Source organism: Talpa occidentalis, unplaced genomic scaffold, assembly GCF_014898055.3.
Source record: "Talpa occidentalis isolate TD23 unplaced genomic scaffold, MPIMG_talOcc4v2.1 talOcc4.17, whole genome shotgun sequence".
NCBI classification, from domain to species: domain Eukaryota; kingdom Metazoa; phylum Chordata; class Mammalia; order Eulipotyphla; family Talpidae; genus Talpa; species Talpa occidentalis.
In genome coordinates this window covers 40253653-40279710 of record NW_023601754.1, presented here as the reverse complement: position 1 = coordinate 40279710, position 26058 = coordinate 40253653, and the positions used below count along the sequence as shown (strand labels likewise).

The window sequence follows — 26058 nt, the reverse complement described above, 5'->3', positions numbered from 1 at the left end:
CTGAGTTGGGAGGAAACCACGGTCTTAGGGGAACTGAAAGAGGACCAGGCCACCAGATCAAAAAGCAAGAAGGACTGTGATTAGACTCAGGCAAGATTAGTTCTTTCTGGGCTTCGTGAGTCATGGTGAAGGGATTCAATTTTATCCACTTGGAGATGGGGAGCCAAAGGTTCTGAGTGGTGAGAAGAAGTCAGGGGTGGGGAGCATGGTCTGCCCTGCACTTGTGAAAGATTTCACATTTCTACTCTCTGTGTCCCCCAGAAGCGAGAGAACCCTGTTGTCTTAGGTAAAAGCAAAAGGCCAATGACTATGGTAAGGACAAGTCTGTAGGTGCAAGACCAGCTCTGGTGGGGCCTCAGAGGTCAGACTGAGGACCTGGACTGTTCTCTCGGAGCAGGGTGTCAGCTACAGGACACCGTCTGAGACAAAGGCCTGCGTGACTCTCTCAGCTGTGAGCCATGCCACTCGGAGGTGAAACACAATTTGGGCCACGGCCCCCACTTCTAGACTGGAAGAGAAAACGTAAACCTGCCTGGTACGCCCGTTCATCAGGTGACACTTTTAATTGCTGACTATGATGACAGTGGCTGACATCTGTGTCATCCTTAATAGCAGCCAGGCGCTATCCTAAGGCATCTAGTCTCAGAGTGTCAGGGAACACCATTTAGTCCTAAAAGCAACGCTTGGATGTGGGCGCTGTTGTTACACACCCATCTGACAGGTGAGGACAGCAGAGTGGGGGAGGGTTGGTTGCCCCAAATCACCTTACGGCCCAAGCACCTTCCCAGTAATAAAAGCTTTCAAAGCTCAAACAATATTACAGCAGTAGCTAACATTTACCGAGTGTGGATTATGTTCCTGGCACTGTTCAAGGCTACTTGTGATAGCAGCTCATAGAAACCTCCAGAAATCTACCACGTAGGTATTGTTATTATTATTTTATAAAGATTTATTTATATTTATGCATACAAGAGCTGGGGTACGGGCCAGAGGTGTGGGGGGGGTGAGAGGATTCACCAGAGACAGAGTGGGAAACAGAACAGGCAGACTGACTGAAATACACTGCTGAGGAGAGCAGTGGGCAAGTCAGGAGAGGTCTGCTGCGCCATGTGGGTAGCTCCCTGGTCAGGGATCGAACTTGTGCTGCAGTGGCTGCCCATAGTTTCATAGTGCTGAGATTTAACCCCTTGCGCCACCAGGGAGGCCCTCAGGTAGTTATGATTAGCCCACTATACAAACTGAAAAACTAAGGGTCAGGGACAGTCATTCACTTGGCCAAGCGTGTTGGGGGAGGGGCTCACCGTCATCATGTCGTCACACTTCATGTCAGGCTCATCCTCATCCTCGCTCTTGTTGTAGAACTTCCGGAAGAAGTTGAAGGCCACCACGGTGTACAGGTAGACCACCACCGCCAGGAGGCCCACAGTCATCACCAGCTGGGGGGGGCAGGGGTGGGCCGGTTCCAGAATCAGCTTGTCCCTCCCCCTTGCTGGGCCTCCCCAGTCCTGACCTGGATCAGCCCCTGGGGCTCTCGCCCCTTCTCAAGACCCACAGCTGCCCTGGCTGAGCCCGCACAGCCTTACCCCTCCCCACTCCAGCAGCCAGGCCCTCACCCCTCCACCCACTCAAAGTCAAGCTCCTCCCGGCAGGCTCGCCCCTCAGCCAGGCCCTCTCCACACCTGTTTCCCGTTGTGAGTGACGGAGGAGAGGATGGTTCGCAGCGTCTTGACCCCCATGGCGATATCCAGGAGGTGGGCAGCAAAGAAGAAGTTGTTGTAGTGCCCCAGGAGGGACATCACCATGTACCAGCTCAGGTACAGGAAGGACTGTGGACACACAGGGTCAGGCGTCAGGGAGCACGCAGAGACACACAGGGTACGTTGGGGCCAGGGAACATTCGAGAAGGTTTGGAGTGCTCTGGGGGTCGGGGTGCCCTCTCTGGCTAGGGTGTATTGGAGGAGAGCCAATCCTGAGAGGAATCAGGGATACTCTGCCAAATGTCAGGGAATTCGAGAGCACAACAGGGGCACCAGAGAATGTTCTGGGGAAGAAGGAGCCTTGGTGGGGTCAGAGGGTACCCTGGGATCCGAGGTACATAGAGGCTCAGGAATCAGTCCCTGGTTGGGGATACCTGGGGGTGGAGCCGCCAACCCTTCTCCTGAGAGTCCCTCCCCATCTACGGGCCCTCCTCACATTATCTGTGAAGATGACCCCAAACTTCCAGATCTGGTACTTGACATCAATGGACATGAGCCTGTGTGGGGTGGGGGGAAGGAGAAAGTCAGATGCCCGAGGGTCAAACCAGGTTCCCTCTGCTGCTTGCCCCAGGCTGCCCAGGCTGCCCCTGCTCACCAGGTGAGCAGCCCAGGGGGCGGCTCAGGCTTGCGCTCGTTTTGGGCTGTGATCTCCAGGGAGGCCAAATCCATGCCTAGCAGCTCAGCGATCCGCTCCCGCCCATAGATGTCGCCATGCTTGTCCAGAACCTGCATGGGGGGAATGGGGAGGGTGTGCAGGCACAGCTGGTGGGGAGGGTGTGCAGGCACAGCTGCAGTGGGGGAGGGTGGGAGTCTGCACGGGATGTTCTGGGGATACTCTGAACTTTGAGAAATTGAAAGTGCATTTGTCTGGAAGAGTCAGAGCTTTCTTCACTTCCTGGCGTAAGGAGGGGGGGTTCCAAACTGAAAAAGGTTTAGTTGATTTATTAGCCAAATTGTAAGAATTTACTGTATTAAGCAGGAGGCAGGGAATCCCAAGTACCTGGGCCCTCCACCATGTATGAACTTCTCTCCTTCCATGTACCCCCTCACTCACTCTGCTCCAGCTACAGATTTTCAAATACCCCCGGGTACATTCCTGCCCCAGGGCCTTTGCACTGGCTGCTTCCCCTAGCTAAGCCATTTGTCCCCGAGATTTCCACCTGCTCACCCTCTCACCTCCTTATCAATTAGCTTGCCTTCTCCTCACCACCTACATGCCAGAGCAACCTCTCCTGAGCAACATACTCACGCCCCACCCTCTCCACTGCTTCTTTGCTTCTCCAGCACTTCACCTCCCGAACATTATAAATGCGATCTTCATCTCTCTTCAACTCGAATGTCAGAATGATTGTTTTGTTTACTGCTGAATTTCAGGTCCTAACATGCCCCCTTGCACACAGGAAGTACTCAGTAAATATTTGTTGAGTGAATGAATGATGGTAACAGCGGAGACATATCTTGTGTTTTCTTTCGCTTTGAATATGAAGGAAACTGAGGCACAGAAAGGCTGACACAGGAATAGAGAAGCAAGCAATCCAGGACACACACTCTTTGAAATCTGTGTGCTTCACACAGTATGCCTCCCTTCCTTCCTCACCATTCATGTCTGAGCACTGTCTCTGTGCCAGGCTTTAGGCTATGTTGGTATCATCTCATGGAGAGAGGAAAGTATGGTTTCCATGCTCAGAAACTGAGGTGCTCCTCTGAGGGGCAAAGCCCCATGAGGCTTTGCACACAAGGTTGCACACAAAGCAGGTGCTCGACAGGGATGGTCTGGTGGCAGCAAGTGACCCTCCTCGTGTGTCCCTCCTCCTCCAGTCCCTGCTCACTCACCTTCCGCTTGACAAACTTGTCCCAGTAGTTGCTGGGGAAAGACCTGCAGAGAAAGTGAGCAAGATGTCAGGCAGGAGAGAATGGAAGCCACCAGCCAGGCCTGGGGGGGTTTGAAATTCCAAGGCTTTTCTTATAGGGGACTCTGCGTCTCACTTGGGGGTCAGGTTGGACGAAGCTCGTCCAAGGCCAACCGCTCCCCCTGCGGCTGTCTTCGGGGGCCCAGGTGAGGCAGGGGGCTTGCACTCACGGCCAGGAGCACAAAAAAGACCCAGCACTGTGCTCGGGCGGGGAAGCCCTGGCCTCATGAGGGGCATGGAGGGCTCCGAGTCAGCAGCTGACCCAGCCCCAGGCGCAGGGGCTGCTTTCTGGAACTCTTTCATTTCATTTTATATGATGATTTGCCCCTTCATTTACCAGTTTACCAATTGACAAGTTGATGGCAAGCATGCTGCAAAGATGGCCAATGGGTCTAGGGTTTTCTTGGGGGAGGAAGAGAAGAGTCTCATTATGAATCTACTCAGACCTGCTTGATGTGTTTCTGTCCATTTCACTTCCTATGGTCCTGGATTAGGCCAGCGGGAGGACCTTCTAGGCCGCGGCTCGGTCCCTCCGGCACGCCACCAGCTTTCATGGAGCACATCCTTCCTTTCCAACACAAGCCCCCCAGGCTCGGCCCACGCTTGCCCGCCCAGGCCCTGAAGCCTGCAGCCTCTCCTCGGAGCCTGGCTGCTGTTCATGGGACATGGGATTTAGAAGTCAAGGCCTCGGCAGACACTATTTTAAACAGGTGTTTTTCTTTCTTCTTAAGCACCTGTACTTGAACATGTGAAAGCTGAGCCTGAGATGATATGTGTTCCTGTGGCTTCTCTGCTGTCCCCCTCACATCGCCTCCACTGGGCAGGACCCCATAAGAAAGTCAACGCCAACCTTATCTATGACTCACTTGCTCCCGAAACTACATGGTGGGCCTCCCTGGTGGCACAAGGGGTTAAGTCTCAGCACTATGAAGCTATGGGCAGCCACTGCAGCACAGGCCAGGGAGCTGACCCACAGGGCACAGCAGACCTCTGCTGTCTCGTCCGCTGCACCCCTCAGTAGTGTATTTCAGTCAGTCCACCTATTCTGCTCCCCACTTTGTCTCTGGTGAGGCCTCTCACCACCTGCACCCCAGGTCTTGTATGCATAAATAAGTAAAATAAATCTTTTAAAAAATAAAGAAACTACATGGATTCATTAAAGGTTGTAAGATCCTTCTGAGGTTGGTGTGATTGTTTATCCCCACTTCACAAATGAGGAAACTGAGGCCCAGAGCAGCTGAGTGACTTGACCAAGAATTCCCAGCTAGCATGTGGCCAGCCCAGGTCTCCACCCTGACACAGTGCTCTGATTCCCACCATGCAGCCCTACTGTGTGGACACATGAAGCAGGACTTGATCTGGAGGGAGATGGAGTGGCTGGAAGTGCACTTTTTGGGTGTGGAGTTCTACCACGTGGCCCTTACACACCCTCATTCCCTTCTGGGCTCAGTTCAAAATCAAGTTGTTCCCTATTTCCCCTCCACGGGGCCTGGCTGGGACTCAGTCTCCAGGGCAGAGTTTAACTGGGAGCAGTTTTCACTAGGAGCCTGAGTTCCCCCTCAGATTCCCTGAGCCAGGACCTTCAGGACTGGGGCTCAGGACTCCCCATGTGTCCCCAGCGCCCCCACAGATACTTGAATGCCCAGGAAACTTGTCTACATCACACAAAGGAAGAGAAAGGCTTGGGGAGAATGAGCCGCCCTGGAGAGGATCGGAGCCCCAGACTTCGGAGGCCCAGGCCTGAGCTGGAGCAGAAACCACCTGGGCTCCCCGCCCACAGAGGCAGGGCCCTTACGGTGTGTTCAGCACCAGCCGGTCCCACTGCCCCTTCACGTCATCGTCCTCAGGCTGCTCCGTGATGTACAGGCCGTCAAATTCCAGCTTCCGGGCCAGCTCCTTCTCACGCTTAAAGATCACCAGGGGCACCTAGATTGGGGGGAGGAGAAGGGGTACGGTCAGGCTCCAGAGCTGGGCCCCAGCCTCAGCAGGAGCCCGTGGGAGAACCCAGAGGAAACTTCCCAGGGTGAGCAGGATTGGAACAGGAACACTGGGGCAGAGATGGCAGTGTCAGGGCCAGGAGAGCCCAGAGTACTGCCTGGTGCAGCCCAGGGAACCCCCCTCCCCGCAGGGAGGGAGAATGAATAAAACAGGCAGGTGAGGCAGGTGAACGCAGGTGGAAGTGGGGAAAAGCATTCCAGGTCAAGGGAACAGCGATCGTAAGTAGATAGCCCTCTTCACTCAATAATAAAATACCAAGATTTGCTGCAACAGAACTCCTGGGCCCCAAATTGAAGCTCTCCTACGACACCTCAGAGGCATCACAAGTCTTATGCATAGTTGATGTCAGAAAACACATCCCCCCTCCATTAGCACCTACCATGTGTCTGGGACCGCAGACCTTAACTCACCAGCACGTGGAAAATAGTATTCCCAATTACAACTTTGGCCTTTTGACTCAGAAATGAACAGATTCAGGACCTGGCTTCAGCTCCCAGTCTGAGTATCATCCTTGCTGAAGACCCCAACCCTGTGCCCGGCTCCCCAGCCCCCTCCATGCAAGGGCTGAGTGAGGTCTCCCAGTCCCTGTGCAGATCCAAGGCCCAGGCCCACCTTGAGGCAGTTGTAGCCGATGATGCAGAGAAAGGCCACCAGTGTGTGCAGCAGGCTCAGGCAGCGCAAGGCGGGCTCCATGTAGCCCGTGCTCTCCTCCAGGAAGTAGTACACCATGTTCTCATCCTCGTCACCCTCCGCTTCCTCACCGGCTCCTGAGCCCCAACCAGAGCCGCCACCCGATCCTGCACCAGACAGGTCCCCAGCCGCTGAGCCCTCCATGTCGTCCTCCCCTGGAGGAGAGTCTGAGACCTAGAGGGGGGCAGAGGTCAGTCAGTGTGGGGGCTCCCATGTCCAGGCACCCAGAACCCATGAATAAAATGAAGAGCCTCCATTCCTGAGACTGGATGGGGCCCCTGCCAGAAGCAGTCTTGGGAGATTGTCAATCCAGATCAAGGGGCGGGCCAGGGCCCAAGCTAGCGAATCAGAGTCTGTCCTGGGAATTTGTTGGCCTGAGTGACAGCTGAGAACAGTGAGAGCTGATTATCCTGATAGTAGAGTCTGATCATTAATATTAGCCCTTATAATACAATTAGTAGCTAACATTTAGAAGCACTTCTCTATCTGTCAGGTACCATTCTAGAATGCTTGATGCATATTAATCCTCTTTCAATACCCAGAGCTCTAAGAAGTAGGTATTGTTATGATTGGATTTTACAGATGAGGCAAGGCACAGAGAGGTTAAGCTTCTCGCCTGACATCACACAGCAGTGAGTGGTAGATCAGGGTTCGATCCCACTGAAGCCAACCTCGGCTCACTCTGCTAGTCCACCTCTCTATGCTGTTATCTAGATCCCTGCAAGACCCAAAGATTCCTTCGTCCTTTGAGTAGGTTGGTTCTTAGTCCTTTCTTTCTATTCCAGGAGTTTCTCAGTTCCTCCTCCTCACAAATTTCTCTTAGCTTACATGAAAGGCAGGCAGCTCAGCTGAGTCATGGGGGTTATGGAGCTGGAGGCCTGTACCCCAGGCACAGCGTTGGTGAGAGGCAGAGCTGAACATGAAACTCAGATGCACCCCCCTTTCTAAGTCCCACCCCCCTTTCTAAGTCTCAGGCATTTATCCCAGGTGGACCCAGACCCCCCTAATCACCCCCACCCCCACCCAGGAACCAAGATGTGGGTGTCCAGCCTGAACCCTCCCGGGAAGCGAGTCCAGCACCTTCTCCCTTCACTGCAGGGGCCCAGGGAACCTGCCTGGGGCTGAGTCCCTCCCTCCCCCGCAAGGTCCGGATCCTCCTGCCCCTCAAGACCAGCACCTTATAAAACAGCAAGATGAAGTTGATGGCAAAAGCCAAGAAGAGGGCAAGGAATCGCAGGGTGTAAAAGTTCCGGGAGAGGTAGTTCTGAGACGAGGAGAGAGAGAGAAAGAGAGAGCTCGCATCCACCTCCTCCCTGGAGCACCCATCTGATTATTCGCCCACAACCCTGGGTCCTCAAAATCTGGTCCCACCACCTATTTATTGAGTGCTTTCCATACCCCGAAACCTGGGTTGAGAGTTAACGTGCACAACATGTTTATTCTCCCTGTCATCCACGGAGGTGGGTACGGCTGACATGTCCACTTTACAGATAAAGAAACTGAGGTCAGGTGGGCGCAGTGCCCTGCTCAAGGTCACATGGCAAGGAAGCGGCGGATCTGGTATGGGAAATCAGAGTCACGCTCCAGGGTCCGTGAATCCCTCTGCTCTGCTGCTTTCTGTGGGAAGCTGCTTTGCTGGACCCCTGCTTCCAGCTCTCCCTCTTTTTCTTTCCACCCTCTCACCATCCCTCATGCTTCCCTTCCCAATGGAGAACCTACCCAACCTTTCTGTCCAGCATGTTTCCTCAGCCCCTCAAGGGAGACGAGGAGGGGCTAGAGAGGAGACAGGACAAGCAGGGCTGGGGTGCTGCCCTCCCCAAAAGCCTTCCCTTTCCTGGGTCTGGTTGAGAAGCTGAGTTCTCCCAAGGAGCTGGGAGAGTTCACCCCCTCCCGTCCTCACCCAGGGCTCAGGCCCAGAGTGTGGGAGCTTACACCTGAAGGCTGATAGCCGAGAAACCAGCCGTGGAGGCAGAGTTAAGGCCTCGGCAGGATTCGATCTAGAGTGAGGATGGGGTGGGAGTCTAGGCAGGGGCGCAGATGAGCAAAGGGGCGGGGGTTGGAATAAGGATCACGAGCAGGGAGAGGCTGAGGGGCCAGTGGGGAACACCTGAAAGTGCCACCCCGTGCCCAGGTCCCGGCTCTGTCCCGGGGCATCTCTGCCCTCTCTCGAGCCTGGCTTCCCCTCAGAGAGGAGCCCGGCATGGGGGGCTCAGCGTGGGTGTGCGTGTCAGGGTCTCCCGCGCGAGGACGTGCCAGGCTGCCCTTGCAGCATCCTCACCAAGAACTTCACTCTCTGCACTTCGAGTTCTCCCCAGAACTCCTGGCCCACGCCCCCAGAGTCCTCCTTCTTTGGAGGGGGTGCAGCAGATTCTGTCTTCTTAGGGGGCTCTGGTGGGGACTCGGGGGTGTCTTCCTTCTCCCCATTCTCAGCACTGCAGGGCAGGACGCAGAGAGTGAGGAGGTGCCCAGGCAGTGTGTTCATTCATTCATTCGTTCATTCATTCATTCAAAGGCACGCACTGGGGCCCCGGCCGTGGCTGGCCCAGGTGTAGACAGTGCGGGGACAGCGTGAAGAGGCAACCTCAGGCCCTGCCCTCATGGAGCACCAGGCCAATGGGGTCCCCAGGCAGAGGCATCTCGCAGCCCAGAGTAGTCGAGGCTGGAGTGTGGAAGTTCAGGGGAGAAAGTGATTTAATTGGGGGTGGGGGGACACATTTAACGTTGGCCTCTGGAGGAGACCTGTGAGCCCAAATGGAAAGGATGAGGAAGACTGAGATGAAGTCGAGGAAGGTGGTCCAGGCAGAGGGACTGGCTCGGACAGAGGCTTCAGGGGAGGAGAGGGGCACCCCTTTCTCTATTCCCTTTCACTGGGCTCCCCTCTGGGCTGGCTGATACCGGAGCATGGGGTGACCATGACAGCCTCAGGCCTGGAAATCAGGAGGCCCCCAGGCCAGGAGGAACTGGGCCCTCTGGACCCCAAGGCCACTCACTCGGCTTTCTCAGGCTCGGGTTCCGGCTCCGGCTCCGGCTCGGGCTCAGGAGGTGCCTCCTCTTCCTCTCCTTCCACCTGGGGAGGGACAGGCATCAGGGCCCAGGCCCACCCAAGAGCCTTCCCCACTCCCCTGCCTGGTCCTCTGTGTCCCTTTCTCATCATCTCTCCTGAGCAATCTAAGTTTTGCTCACCCACACCCCAGCCTCCCGCCCCGCCAGAAGGAAGAGAGACCCCGACTCGCCTCTTAGAGAGGGGTGACAGGTTGGGGGGGGGGTGGAGCGCCGTGCCCAAAGCACCTGCAGTGGGGCCGGCCGCTGTAGGCCGAGCACCTGTCCTCTGGCTCCCCAACACCTCAGCGCCCGGCCACACTCACAGCACCAAGGGCCTGAGGATGCTTTAGGGTCCCCGCGGGTGTGGGCTGCTTAATTCCCCACAAGCATCTGTCACCCTGAGGGTCTTTCTGGGTGCCACTAGCCCTATTTCTCACGTTTGAGGTTTTGGTCCCACATCCCCTCTAATTTGGCCTCTGGGGGCCTCCCTGGTGGCCTAGCGCGTTGAGCGCAGCGCTGTGGAGCTGTCTGCAGCCTCTGCAGTGCCTGTTCGATTCCCGGCCCGCCAAGGAGATTCCCACATGGCGCAGCAGACCTCTCGCGTCTCGCCCGCTGCTGTTTTTGGTCCCTCTGCCTGTTCTGCTCCCTGCTCAGTCTCTGGTGAATCCTCTCACCCTCAGCGCCCCTGGCCTGTACCCCAGTGCTTGTATAAATAAAAATAAATCTTAAAAAAAAAAAGTTGGCCTGTGGGTCTCTTGCTCTCTCTGTCTCTAGCACCCCCACCCTTTCTGGGTGTCCCTGTCTCTCTCCGCCGGCCTCCCTCTTAGACTCTCATTCCCTTTCTCTCTCCACCCCCCACCTTCCCCGCCCCCCCTGCCTCTCTCCCACCCCCTGCGCTCTCACCCCCAGCCCCGCGGCCGCCCTGCGCTCTCACCCCCAGCTTCCTCTTGATGATGGGGGAGCCCTCGGGCGTGGGCGGCTCCACCGGCGTCGTGTCACCCATGTCCCCGAGGCCGCCGGGCCCGTCGGGCCGGAAGGGGCCCCCGTCGACGGCCGCCGCGGCCCTGTCCCCGCCTCCGGGCCCCGCTTCGCGGGCCGCTGCCTCCTCGTCGCCGGCGCCCTCGGCGGCCTCGCCCGCGCCCTCGCCCGCGCCCTCGCCGTCCGCGTCGCCGCCGGGCCCGGCCGGCTGCTCGCCGCGCACCTCGTCCCCCGTGGGGTCGGGCATGCCCGCCAGGAGCTCGGTCACCGTCACCTTCTTGGCCCCCTCCACGAGGCCGCCGCCGAAGAGCGAGCCCCAGAGCAGGCGAAAGGCGCCCGCCGCCGCCCCGGCCCCCAGCGCCCCCGCGCGCGCCAGCGCGGCCCAGAGCAGCGCGGCCAGGGCGGCGGCCGCCTCGCGCGCCGTGAGTCTCCGCAGCCGCCGCACGCGCCGCCGCAGGCTGCGGTAGCTCAGCCCGCGCAGCGCCCGGCCCGCCGCGGCCGCCAGCCGCGCCCGCGCGCCCGCCGCCGCCGTGCCCGGCGCGCCCTCGGGCCCCGGCGCGCCCTCCTCCGCGCCCTCGGCGCCCGCCTCGCCCGCGCCCGCGCCCTCGTCCTCCGCCTCCTCCGGCTCGCCCTCGGGCTCCGAGATCTGCGCGGCGATCTGCATCTCGAAGATGGTGTCCTCGCAGAAGCTCACGAACAGCTCCATCTTCTCCGACTCGCCGCCCTCGTTGACCACGTCGAAGATGAACTGGCGCTTGGACTCCTTCACCTGCAGCGCGGGGCGGGGTGGGGGGCGTGGGGGTGAGTGTCCCCCGGCAGCCGCCGTCGCGGGGGCGGGGTGGGGGGCTGCGAAGCCGCGGTGCGGCCCTCCACGGCGCGCTTCTTCAGAACTTTTCCTAAGGGCCCCCCTCCGCGCCCCCAAGCAAGCATTTTACCTGCATGGTCTCATGGCACCCTCACAGACAGTCCCAGAGCTGGGGGCTATGTCCCCGTTTTGCAGACAAGGACAGGGAGGCCCAGGGTGAGGGGCCGAGGGGGCTGGCGGATGCGGGATTCCAACTCCAGCAGTTGCCTCTAGAAGCCACGTTTGAAGCTTCTGGGAGACACGAGCCAGCGGGGGAGGGCGAAGGCGCTGCGGCCAGACCGCCTGGGTTCAATCCTGACTCTGCCGCTCAGTGGCCAGGTGATGCGGATGAACCTCTGGGCCTCAGTTTCCCCCTCCATCAATGAGGGGTAATGGCAGTAGCTCCGTCACCGGGCTGGTGTGCGGGTTCCTGAGCTAACAGATGCTGCGTGATTGGGACAGTGCCAGCCCCTCACGAACACCGGGCAGTGTGTGTGAGCGCTCCACTGCGGCCTGGTCTTCTTTACATCATGTGTGTTACAGCAATTGTATGATACATGATAGTAATGAGTGCTCCATTACATTAGGTTTTTTGTGTACTTGGGGGTTCACCTGGAATCTTGACCAGCAGGGGAGGGTTGGACTGGGAAGGGGTGAGCAGGAGGAAGGGGGTGTCCGCAGGAGCAGCACTAAAGGAAAGCTTCCCCAGCAGCCACTGGGGCAGGCAGGCAAGGGCCTGGGGCTGATGTCAGGAGGAGAGAGGAGGTGTGGGGAGGTCTACACTCAAACAGCCAGTGCATGTGAGGCAGACGTGAGTGCAAGGGGGGAGGCCCAGGAGTCAGTGCAACAAGAGCTGAGGACGGGGCTCAGGTACGCATGAGCCAGGCATCCACTGAGGACTCAAAGGTTGCAGGTGTGAGGTGGGAAGGGTGTGCGAGAGCATGTGCAGGAAGGTGTGTGCAGGAAGGTGTGTGCAGGTGCCTGGGGGCTTCCAAGGTGCCTGGGGCTTTCGAGGAACAAAATGGAAGTGAGTGTGCCAGGAGCGTGCATGGGGCATGCAGACTTGGCGTGCTGTGTCCGTGTGAGCAGCAGGGCAGCCAGCGTGACGGGGCTGGGCTGGGGGCAGAGAGGGTGCAGGGCATGTGGGAAGTGCAAGAGAAGGGGGCCGGGAACCACATGGGAGCTGAAGTGTGTGAGGCAGGCGGGGGTGTGTCAGGGCCACATGACTGGGGCGAGTGACTGTGGAAGGGGCCTTCCAACACTTGTGGGCTGGGCATACGAGGGGTGAGACAGGGCACATCAGGCCAAGGAACAGGCCTGGCCACTGCAGGGCTCTGAGGGGGCGCTTGAGAGGGTGGTCCAAGTGTGCATGGAGCATCCGGGACATGCCAGGGTGACAGTAAGGGCCTGTGGGAGGTGAAGAGTGAGGTGCAGATGACCTCCTGGCATGCCAGGATCACAGGAAGGCACACTGGCATCCCCAGGGTGTGTGTGGACCCAGGATAGTGGGATATTGCTGTGTGCTGGGGCCTCAGTGAGTCACCCCAGAGACGCCCACATGAGTGTGTAAAACAGTGGGCACAGATAGGCCAAGGCCAAGAGGCTGCTGGGAAGATGAGCAAGGAACGGGTAACCACGTGGGCTCGAGTGTGGGTATAGTTGCATTAGGTCCTAAGGGCAGGCCAGAGATCCCAGGGTGAGTGTGCAAGTGGAAGGCATGGTGTGCCAGCATACCAAACATGCTGCGTGTACAAGGCTCGTACATCCATGCGTGGGCAAAGTCTGCAGAGGTGGGCAGGAGAGAACACTGGACTGCAGGGGCACACAGAGCTCATAAAGCGCGTGCAGCAGCAAGGAGCACCAGGGCCTGCAGAGAGGACCTGACAAGCATGCAAAGCCCGCGGGGGTCCAAGCTGCGAAGGGCGGGAGAGCCCGGAGCCCGGGGGCGAGCATGCGCGCGGCTGACCTGGGGCATCTCCCACTGGGCGCGGTTGGTCTCCGAGATCTCGAAGTAGATGCGCTCGATGCGGCGCGAGGCCCCCATGATCTCGATGCGGCCCAGGTACGGCCGGAAGTACTCGAGGATGCTCTCCGCCAGCTCCAGGAAGTTGCGCAGGCGCGGGTCGTGCGGCACGTGCTCCGACAGGTTGGTCAGCAGCACCGCCACGTTGAAGCCGATGTCGCGGGCTGGTTCCTGGAAGCGGTTGGCGAACTCTTCAAAGTTGATCATCTCGTTTTCATCCGCTTCGGAGCACGAAATCAGGAACTGGATTTCCGAACCGCTGAACTGCTTCTGGCTGTCCATGGCCTAGGGGTGGGCAGGGCCAGGAGGTCAGAGCGGCAGCGTGGAGAGGTGCCATGCTCTGCTTAGAGCAACTTTGGGCCTTTCTTAGAAACAGAAAAGTCTGGAATCATATAACTGGCCCCTGAGCCTGACACCTGGCGGTTGGCCTGGGGAAGGCTATCCCAGCTATTCAAATACAGGCACACTACATGTCCACAGAGCTGAGCCTCCACCGCCCCCCAGGACGAGACAGCTCCTACCCAGGGATGGTAAACAGCAGAGAATTGATGAAATTCAGCCCTTGGGCGGCAGTGGATTGAGATGCTGCTTGAAGCTCTCCCATCCGTCCTGCTGTGTCCCCCAAGCTCTCTACCTTTCTCTCCTGTGTTATGGCACCTATGGTCTGCACTTGGCCTCTGGCTACAGGGATGAGGGGTGGGTGGCATGGGGACAGGCAGCAGAGGAAGCTGTGACATTTCTCTCTCAGGCTTGCTCCCTATGCTGGCCCTGTGTCTGGCTCAGACGTCAGTCCCTGCAGCCGGGTCTTGCAGCTCCCATCTTCAGGGAGACGACTGGCCTTCACAACCTGCTGGGCCGGCTCTGACACATGCTCACCTCTGCCCCATCCCAAGGCTTTTTGCTACCCCCTCCTGCCTTTTCCAGCAACTAAGTAATCGACATGGGGGGGTGGGGAGGCACCACATTCCAACTGGAACAAAGTCATATGCCCATCACCCCGGAATTAACAGATGTTCATAGTGACATATTCCTCACATGTAAATATTTTAAGAATAAAAACACTGCAGATAGGACTGAAGCCCTCTGTGCTCCCTTTCCTTGCTCCATCCTCCCCACCCCCAAGGTAACCCCTACCCTGGAGTTGGTATGTCCTCGCAAGTGTCAATACTGCTATTGCCTCTGTCCCATCATTTTCTCATACAAAGATATATATACATGTAATATCAGTGTATTTTTTATTTAACGATTTGCTTTTATAATTGGACACTTGCATTTTTTAACCCAACTGTGTGTTTTCAAACTCTATCCATGTTGACCTGTGCAGATCAAAGTAATTCATTTTCATGGCTGTGTAGTATTCCTGTTTGAGAAATGCAACACTGTCTAGTCTCCTGAAGGTGAATATTTAGGTTGGATGTAGTTTTTTTACTTTACAGAGGACATTTGTTGGGCATTCCTGTGCTGGTCCTCTGTGCATTTCTGCAAGAGAGTCTCTAGGGAAGTTTTTCAAATGTTTTGGCTGTACCCACAGTAAGAATGCATTTTACAATGTGACTCAAAAAAAAAAAAAGTTTCATGACACATCCGACTTTTGCTATGCAACATGCAGCAATATTCTATTTTATTTGTTAAAGATGCTGGTCATGACTTTACCAGATGAATTTCGTGACTCACACATGGGTTGCAACATTTGAGAAATGCTGCTCTGGGGTATGAACAGAAGCGAAATTCTCTGGCTCTAAAAAGTGCTTTGTAGCCGAGATCTTTGCAAAATGCTTTCTAAATGAGTAACAGGCTTTGCAAATCATAAAGGGCTCTAGAAACCACAGAGCGTGGAGACATAATCACACAGGAACTCCTCACCTTCTACCCTTGCTCCACCACCTGCCTCCTCCCCTTACCATGCAGGGTGAGACTACCCCTCAGAAAAAAAGCAACCCCCTAGGACCTAAGGGGTCCTAAGACTCCACCCCCTCCCTTCAGTCCTGGACTCTTCTGTGATTGGTTGTTCTCTCCTCGTCATCACCTGTTTGTCCAGGTGAAATACCTTCCTCCCTGACTATTGTCACTTTCCTTTGCTGGTGTCTCCTCGTCCAGACCTCTAAAGGTTGCAGAGCCCCAGACCTGGAATTGGCATCCCCTTCTCAGGATAGATACTCTCCATGGTGTTGTCATGGATGCCCAAGGCTCTGAATGCCATTCCATGCCAACGGCTGCCAGAGCTATGCCCCAGCCCTGAGTGCCCTCCAGAGTCCAGATGCTTAGAGCTGAAATCCCACCTGACATCATTTGTGGATCCTCCACCCCAAATTGGAAATGGCCCAAACTGAATTCTTGATTTCAAAACCTCTCCCTCCCACAGTCTTACCCATCTCAGGAATGGCAGCACCACCCACCCAGGTGCTGAAGCTAAAATCTTTGAGTCATGCTCAGCTCCGCTCTTTCATCTCACCACCCACACCTGATCCACCAGCCAATCTGTCACATCTGCGTTCAGCAGACCCAGAAGCCACTGCTGCTGCCTGTCCATAGCCCCCACCCCACCCCGGTTTTGTTCCTCATTGCCTCCCACTGGACATCAGCGCAGCCTCCTCCTTGGTGTCCCTGCTTTCCGCCTGGCCCCCCAGTGGTTCCCCACACATTGCCGGAGGGACCCTGTAAACACCTGAGTCAGGGCACATCCTGTCCCTGCTAGGAATCCTCCCCTGAGTCATTTCATATTAGGTGCAAAGTCACTGTCCTCCTGGCAGCCAACCGGCTGGCACGTCTGCCCCCGACCCCTGACACTGCCTGGTCTCCTCCCCTTGCAACAACCTCTCCAGTCACACCTCTCAGCCTTTCCATTTGCTGCCCCCTGTCCTGGGAAGCTGCAATCTCCCCCGCCTTTATGGGGTGCCTTCCAGCGTCAGTGTCCTCTTCTCCCTCCCACCCAGTTTATGGCGCTGACTCTACCCACACACTCTCACATGCACCCCGCTTTTCAGACCACAGATTATAAGCTGAAATTACCTTTTTGACTTTTTTTTTTTCATCTGCTGCTCCCCACCAGGCTATCCAATGAAAGGGGGGGAGCTCTCTGTTTTGTGTGTTGCTACACATGGTGGGTGCTCAAGACATACTTGTCAAGCGAATAAAGCATCTTGATAGCTGAGAAGCGTCTTAAATGGTGTGAGGGTTTTTGAAAACGAAAAAAAACTCTTTGAGGAAAAATCCTGAACTCAAAAAAAATCCAAATCTAAAGAAACTAAGGGGCCTCCCTGGTGGCGCAGGCATTAAAGTCTCAGCGCTATCAAGCTCTCTGCAGCCACTGTGGCGTGAGTTTGATTCCCTGCCAGTATTGCCCGCTGCTCCCCTCAGCAGTGTATTTCAGTCAGTCTGCCTGTTCTGCTCCCCACTCTGTCTCTGGTGAATCCTCTCACCCCCCATACCTCTGGCCTGCACCCCAGTTCTTCGACACAGAAGTTTTTTTTTTCTTAAAGTAACCAATCTCAATGGGTGGACTCATCTTGTTTGGATCCTGGCTCACAGAATTGCAACAGTTAGGATATTTGGAAATTTGAATACTCCTTAGATAGCTGATGACTTGAAGGATCTGGCTATTTTTCACTTTGTTCTCATTGTTTTGTTTTTGGTTAGAAGTGATAATGACACTGGTTTGTTAAAAGAAAGGAAAGTCTTTTATGAGAATATGCTGTACAGTTCCCTGTAAATGAAGTGTCCAGAACAGGTAAATCTACAGAGGCAGAAAGTAAATTAGTGGTTGCCAGGAGCCTGGGTGGACACAATGGGAAGGGACAGCTAAAAGGCACAGAGTTTCTTTTTATGGGGTGATCAACTTGGTGCCCCAATTTAGGCTGCATCAATGGCCGTACACTTCTTTTTTTTTTTTTTAAAGATTTATTTATTTATGCATACAAGAACTGGCCAGAGGTGTGAGGAGGGGTGAGAGGATCACCAGAGACAGAATGGGGAACAGAACAGGCAGACTGACTGAAATACACTGCTGAGGGGAGCAGCGGGCGAGACAGGAGAGGTCTGCTGCACCACATGGGTCAGCTCCCTGTCTGGGGATTGAACGCATGCTGCAGTGGTTGTTGATAGCCTCATAGTATTGAGACTTAACCCCTTGTGCCCCCAGGGAGGCCCAGTGGTTGTACACTTCTGTGAATATACTAAAAACCACTGACCTGCACATTGTAAATGGGCACCTTTCATGGTACGTGAATTATATCTCAATAAAGACTTTTTACAAGGAAGCCTTTTTGTTTAGAGATACACCCTTGAAATATCTGCAGACAAAAAAGAAAAAAAAAATCCTGAAATACTACAAGCCAAAAATAATTTTTTTTTTTTTTAAGATTTATTATTTATGCATACAAGAACACATCAGAGATGTGGGGGTGACAGGATTCACTAGAGACAGAGTGGGGAACAGAACAGGCAGGCTGACTGAAATACACTGCTGAGGGGAGCAGCGGGCAAGACAGGAGAGGTCTGCTGCACCATGTGGTTTCTCCCTGCGCAGCCGGGGATCGAACTTGTGCTGCAGAGGCTGCGGATTGCTTCATAGTGCTGTGCTTAACCCCCTATGTCACCAGGGAGGCCCAAAAATAATTTCTTCACGGGAAATGTGCTCTTAACCACCAGGAAGGGCCTCCTAAATGGTGGCAGGTGTTCTGGAATCTGGGCAGTACTTATCAATAGAGATGTGTTTTGCAAACTGTCAAGAACTCTGTCCAGAAGATGGCAGGGTGCCACAAAACAATGCTATCATTTTTTCAAAGCGTATTTACATATGAATGGAAACATAAAAATAAACAGCTGGTGAGGTGTTTACCAAATGGATAACAGTGGCAGCATTTGGAGAGGTGGGAAAAGAACAGGATTGAGGATGGGGGCCAGAGATGACCTCAACCATAGCTGTAAGTTCTAAATTTCCAAGAGGAACAATGTTCCTGATTTACCTATTTAGTTTAAAATTAATAAAATATATTAAATGATGCTCTACAAAAAAAACACCAAGTATTCTTCATGCCCCCAAAATAATAATAATAACATAAGCAAAGTCAAAGATGAACAGAAAGATAGGTGACTCCCCTGACCAAAGATATTTTACCAGCCTAAAACATAAAGAGCTCCTAGAAATCAGTAAGAAAAATACCAGCATTTCAATAGAAAAATAAACCAAGGGTATGATCAGTTCACAAAACAAGCAATATAAAAGGAGTAACATGAAAAATGCTTTTTTTTTAAGATTGATTGATTGATTGATTGATTGATTGATTGATTTATACATACATACATACAAGCACTGGGTACAGTCAGAAGCACAGGAGGGTGAGAGAATTCACCAGAGCCAGAGCAGGGAGCAGAGCAGGCAGAAGGACCGAAGTACACTGCTGAGGGGAGCAGCGGGCGGCAGGAGAGGTCTGCGCGCCATGTGGGACCCTCCTCCGGTGGCCGGGGAGCAGCCGGGGATCGAACCGGTGCTGCAAAGGCTGCGGGCAGCTTCATAACCCAGCGCCCAACCGCTGTGCCACTGGGGAGGCCCGAAAAATGCTTTTTTTTAAAAAAAAAGATTTATTTATTTATGTATACAAGAACTGGGGTACAGGCCAGAGGTGTGGGGGTGAGAGGATTCACCAGAGACAGAGTGGGGAACAGAACAGCTATATTGACTGAAATGCACTGCTGAGGGGAGCAGCGGGTGTGTCAAGAGAGGTCTGCTACACCATGTAGGTAGCTCCCCGGCTGGGGATCGAACTCATGCTGCAGAGGCTGCGGATAGCTTCACACACTGAGTCTTAATCCCTTGCGCCCCCAGGGAGGCCCAATATGAAAAATGCTTTAACCGCACTTGTCAAGGGAAAAATGTGAATTAAAACTGCACTGCAATGCCATTTTTCACCTATCAGATTGGCAAAAATCCAAATTATTTGATAATGTGGTCTAGTGGTGAGAGACTGTGGAGGAAACAGACACCCTCACATATTGCTACAGAGGAGGAAAATGGAGGGCCAAAATTTGTCTACATAACAAATGCATTTACCCTTTAAACCAGCAACCCTTTTTTGGAAATTTACACTTGGATATAATTGTACAAACAGAATGAGGTGTGCACATGGGTAATCATTGTAGTCAGTATTGCTAGTAGCCCCTACAGAGCCTTCTTCAGCACATTTACTTCCAACTGCAACACAAAGGTACAGTATCTGTGCTATAAATTGCACCTTTGTACAGCGTGCAACACGCACCACACTACCCATGGCAGCCCTGACTGCAGCATGGGTTGTGTAATAGCAAAAGACTGGGAACAAAGCAAGTGTCTCTTAATGGGAGTAATCAAATAAACCATAGTAAATTACACAACGTGGAATACTAGACATCTCTAAAAAAGAATGAGGACAGTCTGTAGCTGCAGAATATATTACTAAGAGACAAAATCCAGTAGGGGCAAGGGGATGGTAGGCTGGGAAAGGGATGGGAGTACAACTTCTCACTTCATACCTTGCTTTACTTTGCCTTTGAGATATGAATGTATTATTTATCCAAAATAGAAAATAGGTCCTCCCCTGGTGGTGCAGCAGTTGAGTGCTGGGCTGTGAAGCTGCCCATAGCCTCTGCAGCGCCAGTTCAATCCCTGGCCGCAAGCGAAGGTCCCACATGGCGAGACAGACTCCTGCTGCACCCGCTGCTCCCCTCAGCAGTGTATTTTGTCAGTCTGCCTGTTCTGTTCCCTGCTCTGGCTCTGGTGAATTCTCTCACCCTCCCATGCTTCTGACTGTACCAAGTGTTTGTATGAATAAATAAAAAAATCTTTAAAAAAAATAGAAAATAAATGCACCTTGAAAGTTACGGGTTGTTTCTAACGTTATGAAACAGAGATCGTAAGCTAAAAAATGTTGTGTTGAGGACCTCAAATCTTGTGATTTGTGAAGCCCTTAACAGTCAAAAGGGGTCTTCATCCTTGTTTTAAAATTATCATGAATGGGCGCGACTCCACTGACCCCCGCCTTGGGTCTGTGAGGTCCGCCTGGGGTGCAATAAACTTTCCCTCCCTTTGAGAAATGTAAAAAAAAAAAAAAAAAAAAATTATCATGAATGGCGTGCAGTTGGCACCTGCAGGGTGCTCTGTGGCTCTCTTTCAGCTCCCCAGGGACACTCTGTCCCTAAACCTGACAATCCTGAGAGCAGACTGAGACTCCCAGCAGGGCCTGGTGCCCTGGAAATGCTCATGGACAATTTACTGGATGAGATGAATGGCTGGACCCAGAGGCAGTGTATTCTGGATCCAGACTGCCTGGGTTCAAACGCTAGTGTCAACTATTAGCCATGTGACCTTGAGCATGTTTTTCATCTCCCTCAGCTTCCACATCTGTAAAGTGGGAATAAAAAATAGTCCTGGCCACACAGGCTCCTGTAGAGATTAAAGGAGTGAATTCATTTACACGCAGGAGCTGGCACAGAATGAGAACACACTAAATATTACATCTTCTTCCTGAAGGTGGGAGGCTTGGGAACAGTGACATTAAGAAGCTGCAAGGGGGCCTCCCTGGTGGCACAAGGGGTAAAGCACTGTACTATGAAGCAATCTGTAGCCTCTGCAGCACGAGTTCGATCCCCAGCCCATCTGGGAGCTACCCACATGGCGCAGCAGACCTCTCCTGTCTCGCCCGCTGCTCCCCTCAGCAGTGTCTTTTGATCAGTCTGCCTGTTCTGTTCCCCACTCTGTCTCTGGTGATCCTCTCACCCCCCACATCTCTGGCCTGTACCCCAGCTCTTGTATGCATAAATAAATAAATCTTTAAAAAAAAAAAGAAGCTGCAATGGAGGCTCCTACCCCCGCCCCGGTGGCTAAAGGGGTTAAGTTTCAGCACTATCAAGGTATCCACAGCCTCTGCAGCACGAGTTTGACACCGGCCAGGGAGCTACCCACATGGTGCAGCAGACCTCTCCTGTCTCACCCGCTGCTCCCTCAGCAGTGTATTTCAGTCAGTCTGCCTGTTCTGTTCCCCACTCTGTCTCTGGTGAATCCTCTCAACCCTTGCACCTCCGGCCAGTCCCCTAGTTCCTGTATGCATAAATAAATAAAATAAATCTTTAAAAAAAAAAGAAGCTGCAAGGGATTGGCTGTGAAGGCAGGAAGCCCAGGAGTATGCGGCAGAAACCCAGGGAGGTGGGTGTTACTGGGGGAGGAAATGGCCGCCCAGTCATGGCAATGAGGCCAGATGACAAATCAGTGGAGAGATCCAGTGATCTTGGTTGGGGTAGTTTCAAGGAGTGACAGGAACAGAAATTAGCAAGTCCTGAATCGGGAAAAGAGTGGGGGGTGAGAGAAGAGTGCTGAGGAGGCTGCAAAGCAGAAGAGATCTAGGGGGGGCTCTGAAAGACAACCGGGAAGGTGGGGGTATTTTATTTTTAACTCAGGCTTATTTAAATGCAGATGGACAGGGCCTCCCCGGTGGCGCAGAGGTTGAGCGCTGGGTTGCGAAGCTGCCTGCAGCCTCCGCGGCGCAGGTTCGATCCCCGGCTGCTCCCCGGCCACCAGAGGAGGGTCCCGCATGGCGTGCAGACCTCTCCTGCCGCCCGCTGCTCCCCTCAGCAGTGTATTTCGTCAGTCTGCCTGCTCTGCTCCCCGCTCTGGCTCTGGTGAATTCTCTCACCCTTCCGCGCTTCTGACTGTACCCAGTGCATGTATAAACAAAGCAAGCAAACAAACAAACAAATAAATAAAAACATGCCTCTATAAAAAAAAAAAAAAAAAAAAATAAATGCAGATGGACAGTGGTGATTGCAACCCCACAAATAAAATAAGAAGACAGGAGTCCACGCTGATATAAATGAATGGATGAATGAGTGAATGAAGGGGAAGGAAAAACTCCTCCTTACAGTACCCTACCTTTACCTAATAAAGGTAACGGGGTGCAGATGAGAACCCACTTGCCAACTGCAGTAGTCATAATCAGTTCAGGCAAGACTCATCAAAGGATGCTAACCCTAGAGGGTGAGAAGGGTATTTTCATGGTCTCGAAGCACTTCCTCACACACCGTTGAAAGGTTGATACTATCTTTACAGTGGAGAACCTGGTAAATGTCACCTTAACCAAGGGAGCCGAGTTCGCGTTGCTCACGTGCCTCCTGACACCGTGCACCGCGGACACAGCGCTGCTGTGATCTCCCACCATGGTTGCATGCCTGAATGGAATCATGAAGGAAGCTCAGACAAACCCACACTGTCTATAAAAAAAAAAATGGCCTCGAGTCTTCAAAAATGTCCAGGTCATAAAAGATAGAAAGTGAAGGCATGGCTCCGACTGAAGGAGGTGAAAGACAGAGGACACTGAAATTCAATTCCTTACCCTGGACTGGCTCCTGGGCAGGTGGGAGGATTTCTTTGACTGGTGAAAAGCGAACAGGGTTTATAGACAGGAGCATTGCAACAAGGTTTTCTAATTTGCATAATAGCTCTGTGGTTATGTAAGAGAATGAATTTGTTCTTAGGAGATACGCACCGGAAGTATTTAGAAGTAAAGCAGAATCAAGAACAGAGCAAAGGTGGGCCTCCCTGGTGGTGCAGCGGGTTGAGCGCCATGCTGTGAAACTGTCCGCAGCCTCTGCAGCGCAGGTTCGATTCCCGGCCGGCCAGGGAGAAATCCACATGGCGCAGTAGACCTCTCCTGCCTCGCCCGCTGCTCCCCTCAGCAGTGTCTTCAGTCCCTTTGCCTGTTCTGCTCCCCGTTCTGTCTCTGGTGAATCCTCTCACCCTCCCACAACTCTGGCCTGTACCCCAGCTCTTGTACGAAAATAAATAAATCTTAAAAAAAAAAAAAAAAGACAGAGCAAAGGTGGTAAAAAGTAAACTAAATCTAAATCTTAGATTCAGGCAATCTAAATCTTCAGAAAAGTTCATGTACTATTTCTGCAACTCCTCTATAAACTTGAAGCGATTTCAAAAGATAAAGAAAACAGGCCCTCTCTGGTGGCACAAGGGTTTAAGCACAGTATTGTGAAGCTATCCGAAGACTCTGCAGCTCGAGTTCCATCCCCAGCTGGCCAGGGAGCTACCCACATAGCACAGCAGACCTCTGTGCTCTGACTCGCCCACTGCTCCCCTCTGCAGTGTTTTTCAGTCAGTCTTTCTCTTCTGTTCCCCACTCTGTCTCTGATGAATCCTCTCACCCCCGCACCTCTGGCCTGTACCCCAGTTCTTGTATGCACAAATAAATAAATCTTAAAAAAACCCAACAACAATGTGGTGGTGGAAAAGACCTGGCAGTGATAACAGAAATAATAGTAGCTAACATCCTGAGTGCCTCTGTGTCCCTGACACTGTCCACACATTGTCCACCTTCATGGCAGTCCTGTGGGCAATTAATGTTATCATCCCAGTCCCATTTCACAAAGGGGGAAGCTGAGGCTCACAGTAGATGAATAGCTTACCCGAGGGGAGATGTGCGAGCTGGGGTGCAAGGGTTGACAGGAACAGATGAGCAGGCTCCTGGATACAGCTGTTCCTACACCTCCCTTCTCATTATTTAAACCTGTGGTGTTGTTAGTGAATGTCTCCCTCACCAGACCATAAGCCCCATGAGGATAGAGCTGTATCTGTCTGGGTCATTGCTGTGTCCATGCTACCAGCACAGAGGAGAAATCTAGTAGGTGCTTATCAATTGACTAGCAATAACAATAACAGCTCTCATCTATGTAAATGCATTTCACTTCAGAACAGCCTATGAGTGCCTTGGTGGTGGGTGTGGGGTGATGACATATATGTGAAGAGGTGTGCTCCTATACCTCTGAATCATTCTCAGTATTATACACCAATGCTACCTCAAAAAAAACAAACCCAAGGACTTTTTGATTCCCATTTTACAGATAAGGAAACTAAGGCCCACAGAGAAATCTCTTGCCTAAGGTAGGCAGCCAGGAAGGGCGTGATTAGCACTTGGCACCCTCATCCATCTGCCTTGCAGCACCCACCTTCTGGAAATCCTTCTTGGAGATGAGGCCACGGGGATCGGTGACATAGTCCTGGAAAGCCTCAGAACCCACGATGTCCTTGAGTTTCAGGAACATGTCGAAGAACTTGAGAATCATCTCCACATTGGACGAGGATTCCACAAGCATGTCCACCATCTGCCGGGCGATCATGCCATTCACCACGTTCCCTGCGGGCAGCCCCAAGGCAGTGTCTCTTTTGTGGAGCCTGATCAGGCTCACCTCCCTCTCCAGCCTGGGGGCCACCCCTGGCTCCCCAGGACCCGCTGTGGTGGTGGATGCTTCGCTGGCATCATGTGTGAACCTGGCTGATCCTCTCTGTATACATCCCCCCATAGTGGGGGAGTCATCAATAAAAGGAAGATGCCAGATGCCATGCCAAGAGCCACACTGGCATGATCTCATTCTCGTAAGGGAGGTGTATAATACCCATTTTTACAGATGAGAAAACTGAAATTCAGAAAAAGTCACATTCAGGGTTACAAAGTCAGGTGGTAAGAAGGTGGGGAGGATTTGAACCCAGGGCTACATGACCTTAGTACTCAAACACCCAAGCCTTCCATTAGCCCACAGAGGTCAGGCAGGTCCATAGATAAGTGAGGTAGGCCAGAGGGAATAAATACATTAAGGAGAGGTGGAGACTGTGGAAAAACTAGGATTCCACACCCCCCTCTAAAGGAGGCAGTTGAATCTTGTCCCCAGCTTCTTTTTGCATCTTTCAATTTTAATATAATTTGAAATTTACATAAAAGTACAAGAGCAGTACAAAGAACCCTCATATAATATAGATTCAACAATTGCTTAAATTTTGCCACATTTGCTTTATAATCATTCCCCGCCCTTTGTATTTTCGATGAGCCATTTGAGAATAAGTTGCAGAAAGGAGGCCTTTTTACCCCTAAACATTTTTGTGTTTATGTCTTATAAGACAAAAACATTCTCTTATATACTCAGTGCACTCATCAAAGTGAGGAGATTTAACAGGGATATAATCCAATTATTTCATCCAGTCCATCTGATTTTTGCTCTGTGAGAATGTGGACCTAGTGTCACCAAATATTTCAATTATCAAGGATAGCTGGAAATCTGATGTTTAAAAAGCCTTCTGATTTTTAAAAGCAAATGACTAGTTGCCCCCCACCCAAAAAAAAAAACCAACCAAACACAACACCCAATGCTCTAAGAGGTTCATTCATTGCAATATTGTTCATAATAGCAAAATATTTGTGGGCTTCCCTGGTGGCTTAGGGGTTAAGTCTCAGCACTACCATGCTATTGCCACAGTGGCCTGAATTTGGTTCCCAGCCAGGGAGCTAAACTACATATGGCACAGCAGACCTCTCCTGTCTCGCCCGCTGCTCCCCTTAGCAGTGATTTTCAGTAGATCTGCCTATTCGGCTCCCACTCTGTCTCTGGTGAATCCTCCCACCACCACCTTCCCCATCCCTGCACCTCTGGCCTACGCACCAGTTCTTCTATGTATAAATAAATAAATCTTTTAAAAAAATAGCAATTTTTGTAAACTTTAAATATTGATAGAAGTATGGTTAAAGGCATCACTGCACACCTACATAATGGAGTACTACGCAGCCATATAAAAGAATGACATCTTTACGAACCTCTGTAGAAAAGATTCCTTGTCTATTAGTTAAATTGTTTTATTAATTAGTAGTTAATTTTGATTTAAGCTTATTTTAAATCTCTAAGTTTGGGAGTTATCTGGTAGGTAGCAAAATAAATAACTACTGAATACATAAATAAAAGTGTCCAAATCACCCACCTTATTAAGATATCTCTGGGGAGTCAGTAAATTATGTA

General features: G+C 52.7%; 1 protein-coding gene across 1 annotated transcript in view; it reads right to left on the bottom strand.

The window, feature by feature from the left end:
• The window catches only part of RYR1 (ryanodine receptor 1), a 106432-nt gene that overhangs the window by 2018 nt on the left and 78356 nt on the right, over window positions 1–26058 (bottom strand). Inside the window, exons 87-99 of the mRNA XM_037517859.2 lie at window positions 24223–24410; window positions 13186–13527; window positions 10332–11144; window positions 9346–9422; window positions 8634–8787; window positions 7533–7619; window positions 6278–6529; window positions 5463–5593; window positions 3591–3633; window positions 2353–2483; window positions 2194–2254; window positions 1680–1826; window positions 1302–1436 (exon numbers count right to left, since the gene is read on the bottom strand). Of these exons, the coding sequence (XP_037373756.1) occupies window positions 1302–1436; window positions 1680–1826; window positions 2194–2254; window positions 2353–2483; window positions 3591–3633; window positions 5463–5593; window positions 6278–6529; window positions 7533–7619; window positions 8634–8787; window positions 9346–9422; window positions 10332–11144; window positions 13186–13527; window positions 24223–24410 (2561 nt within the window). The remainder of the gene's footprint in view (window positions 1–1301; window positions 1437–1679; window positions 1827–2193; window positions 2255–2352; window positions 2484–3590; window positions 3634–5462; window positions 5594–6277; window positions 6530–7532; window positions 7620–8633; window positions 8788–9345; window positions 9423–10331; window positions 11145–13185; window positions 13528–24222; window positions 24411–26058) is intronic.